At 57.2% G+C, this 3,687-nt stretch overlaps 1 protein-coding gene across 1 annotated transcript; it reads right to left on the reverse strand.

Annotated features, from left to right (window-relative positions):
• Positions 1–1,509: 1,509 nt before the first annotated feature.
• GJB6 (gap junction protein beta 6) lies at positions 1,510–2,642 on the reverse strand. Its single transcript, XM_059041492.2, has one exon. The coding sequence runs from the start codon at positions 2,640–2,642 to the stop codon at positions 1,857–1,859; it is 786 nt and encodes a 261-aa protein (XP_058897475.1). The 3' UTR covers positions 1,510–1,856.
• Between the last annotated feature and the right edge of the window lie 1,045 nt (positions 2,643–3,687).

Consider the following 3,687-nt stretch of genomic DNA (forward strand, 5'->3'; position numbering starts at 1 on the left):
CAGGGAGGGGGCGAGGGAGAGAAGCCAGCGCAGGAGACCCAAGGGTAGGGGACAGTGTCTCGGAATCCGGACGGAACAAGGCCTCAAGGAGAGCTTTACGAGGATGGCGCTGAGAAGAGGCCGTGACACCGGCGTCAGAACGTCACCGGTGCTGATGGCGGCCTGGGCTGGGCGTGGGGCTGGGCCCTGATTAAGGTGCTGGCGGGTGACGGGTGGGCGAGGCTGGCACAGTGTGGCCACCACCTCAGACCCGGAGGGGCGGCCGAGACACAGCTCCGGGGACAGGAGCGTTGAGGGCAGTGAAGGAGCGGAGGAGAGAGGGAAAGTTCAGGAAGGGCCGGCTGGGGGCCCTGGGGGCGTGGCAGGCGGAAGAGCCTCTCCCGTGCGGTGGGGCTGCCACCAAAGCCTTTTCATCCCCCCCCCCCCCCACCATGTCCCCCCCATCCTGTTATGGGCTTATGCTTGAGACCCATTCAAACAGCCGTTTATCAGGAAAGGCTGTCATGGGACCATCAGGAATTACGGAGGCGGACTGGATTTGCCGTGTGGAAAAATCTTTGCTTTGTTCTTAAAGGTTAGGTCTTGGTTTTCATGGATCGCTACTAAAATACTTATGGGTGAAAGGATGTGTCTGGAATTTGCTTCGGACTCTGAAGAAAGTGAGACTTCCTGTTCTGCTGTTCTGGGGAGAGGGTCTGGAATCCCGGCATGCAGGTCCAGCCCTGGAGAATATTCGCGGTTCACCAGGTGTCCCTACGCGTAGCACGTGTGCTGACTGCACCCTTCACAGGGGTGGCCCTGGGGTGTGACATCTCCAGGGTGATTGGCCCTCGGCCGGTGCACCCATACCCCCACTAAAGGCATCTGTGTACCACCTGGATAGCCCGGGAGGAAGGCCTCCCCTCTGCTACCTGTGGGTGCAGAGCTGTGGACTGAAGGGCCCTCTCCCCTTGTCCGAGGGGCTGGAAGCTGACCCGGGGGACACCTCCCACGTCCTGGAGCAGCCGACCCCTCTCCAAGCTGAGGCCTGGGGGGCTGCTGAAGCGCCCCTGCCCGAGGGATGCGAGGAGGGTGCAGGGGTGTGCGGACACCAGCGCTCCAGCCACGCGGCCTCCCCGGCAGCCCGCCCCGGGGCGCAGTGGCCCAGAAGGAACCAGAAGGCTTCGGCAAAGGGCTCATCTTTATTGAGGGAGCGCGTTCCTGCACCAGCTGTTCACGAGGCCCCTTTGCAAAGCTTCCCGCTTCCGTACAGTTCCGGCCACGCGCAGACAGCGCCGAAAAGACATTGTACAGTGAGCCCTTTCCACCCTCAGAGCCGTGACAGTTCGCACATCTGTCCAGAGACAACGGCAAACAATAGCTACGACAAGACAGAGTAAGCTTCAACATTAGACACTTAAGGCGTGATTCTAAAGTTAACATTGTGTGTTCTTCCAGGGGAGGAAGACCAGTCATTATAAAAATACTTTACATAAGTTCAAAATCAGAACTAAAACATTCAATCCTATAAAAATATCTCTTCCTAATAAAAGTATCAATTTCTAGATAAATGTTTGGTCGACAACAGTTTACGTCCTTAAATGGTCAGGAAATACCCCCAGGTCAGACGGTCCAATTAAACCCACAAGTCAAAGTCACAGCAAGGCCCGGCTGTGGAGCCGGACGGCACATTGGATTACGTGGCACGTGCACGGCCCAGCTGCTCTACAGAAAGCTAACTCGGGGATCTATGGATTGTGGAAGCCGTTTGTGGGGACAGAGTCTCAGCGGAGAGCCAGGGCGCCGGGTCGGCCCCGCCTTCCGGGGAAGGCCCCAGGTCCGTGCCGCTGCGTCAGCAACGTGGTGCCTGGCGCCGTTTAACTAGGGAACCCCGTGATGGCGTTCTGCCCGCTCTCGGAAATGAGCTCGTTCATTTCGTTCTGTTTGCTCTCCTTGAGGGCATGGTTGGGGGGCGCTCTTTGCGCCTGCGCCCGCTTGGATCGCCTGAAACACACTTTGAGCAGCAGGTAGCACAGCTCGGCCACGTTGAGCAGCACGCAGATCACGGACGCGGAGATCATGAAGATGGTGAACACGGTCTTCTCCGTGGGCCTGGAGATGAAGCAGTCCACGAGGTTGGGGCAGGGGTCGATGCCGCACTTCAGCACCCAGGGCAGGTGGTACCCGTTGTACAAGAAGTAGAAGACGTACATGAAGGCGGCCTCGAAGATGATGCGGAAGAAGATGCTGCTGGTGTACGTCCACCACAGGGAGCCCTCGATCCGGATCTTCTGCCGCTTGATGTCTTCCAAGTCCTTGAACTCGCTCCTCTTCTCCCCGCGCCTGAAGCGGCGCGCCGCCTCGTGTCTGTAGTAGGCCACGTGCATGGCCACCAGCAGGGCCGGCGTGGACACGAAGATGAGCTGCAGCGCCCACAGCCGGATGTGGGACACGGGGAAGAAGTGGTCGTAGCACACGTTCTTGCACCCGGGCTGCAGCGTGTTGCACACGAAGTCCTCCTGCTCGTCGCCCCACACCTCCTGGGCGGCCACCACCAGGATCATGACGCGGAAGATGAAGATGACGGTGATCCACACCTTCCCGATGCTGGTGGAGTGCTTGTTCACGCCCCCGATGAACGTGTGCAACGTGCCCCAGTCCATCCTGCCGCTTCACTCCTGAACGGGCGAAAAAGAGCACAGGGCGGTTAGCGGAACCTTCCTTCCACCTGTACAACCGCTGTAACGCTACGGACAGGAGCACGTGTCTCTGAACTGCTGGGAGGTGGTTTTCTGGGAGGGAACCGCACCCGCCCTGAAAACACTCCCGCGTTCCCGTGTGGGTTTACGACCATCTGGATTCAGCTGAACTCGGATTATACGTCCGGCTGCCGCCTGACACTAACCCAGCACCTCAAGCAAACACGCTCGTTTCCAAGCCCCCTTTTAATCCCGGTTTCGCTTTGCCCAGAGGATCACAGGGGTTCCTCAGTAGATTTTATTCGTTAAAGGGCTTATCCAAGAAAAAAAAAAAAAAAATAATCATTCACTGGAATGACACAATCTGTTTTACCCAGCGGGCTAAGAAGGGGAAAGAAAGAAACCAAACACTTATTAGTTCACTTTGTACAATACGCTTATATTTACTTCTAGCTTGAACAAAATCATCTGCCATGATCATGTGTTCTTAGGAAACCTAATGCCATAAACTACTCAAAGAGCCTCTTCCAAAACAGAACCACAGGCTTTTACAAAAAGCGCTCACTTTTCTCCCCTGTAATGGGCAGTGCCGCCCCCCCCCACCACCGGACAGGTACCAAGTTTACACCCAGAGCTGCAGGTGCAGGAGCAGCCCCGCCGGCAGTGCAGGGGCCCCTGTGAAGGCTCTGATCCAACGTCCTGAGGGGAAGGGGCCTTGACTTCTGTAGAAACTCTGCACAAATCAAACGGACGGACCCCCTCTGCATGGCCACGGCAGATCAGAGTTGGTCAGTAAAAAAAGAATAATGGACCCTTTGAGAATCCTCTGAAAGTGAAAGACCGTCTCCTCGGAAAAACACACTCACCCAAGTTCTCATAGCCTTTTAGGGGGAGGGGCCCCAAAGGCCTTCTGTCAACCCCCCTGGGGGAGACTTCCGTGCACTTGAACGTGGGGTCAGGCTTCTCCCTCTCAGGCTGGTGAGGAGAGTGGAGCCCGGGCGCCCCGGAC

The sequence above is a fragment of the Kogia breviceps genome, chromosome 16, assembly GCF_026419965.1.
Source record: "Kogia breviceps isolate mKogBre1 chromosome 16, mKogBre1 haplotype 1, whole genome shotgun sequence".
NCBI lineage: Eukaryota > Metazoa > Chordata > Mammalia > Artiodactyla > Physeteridae > Kogia > Kogia breviceps.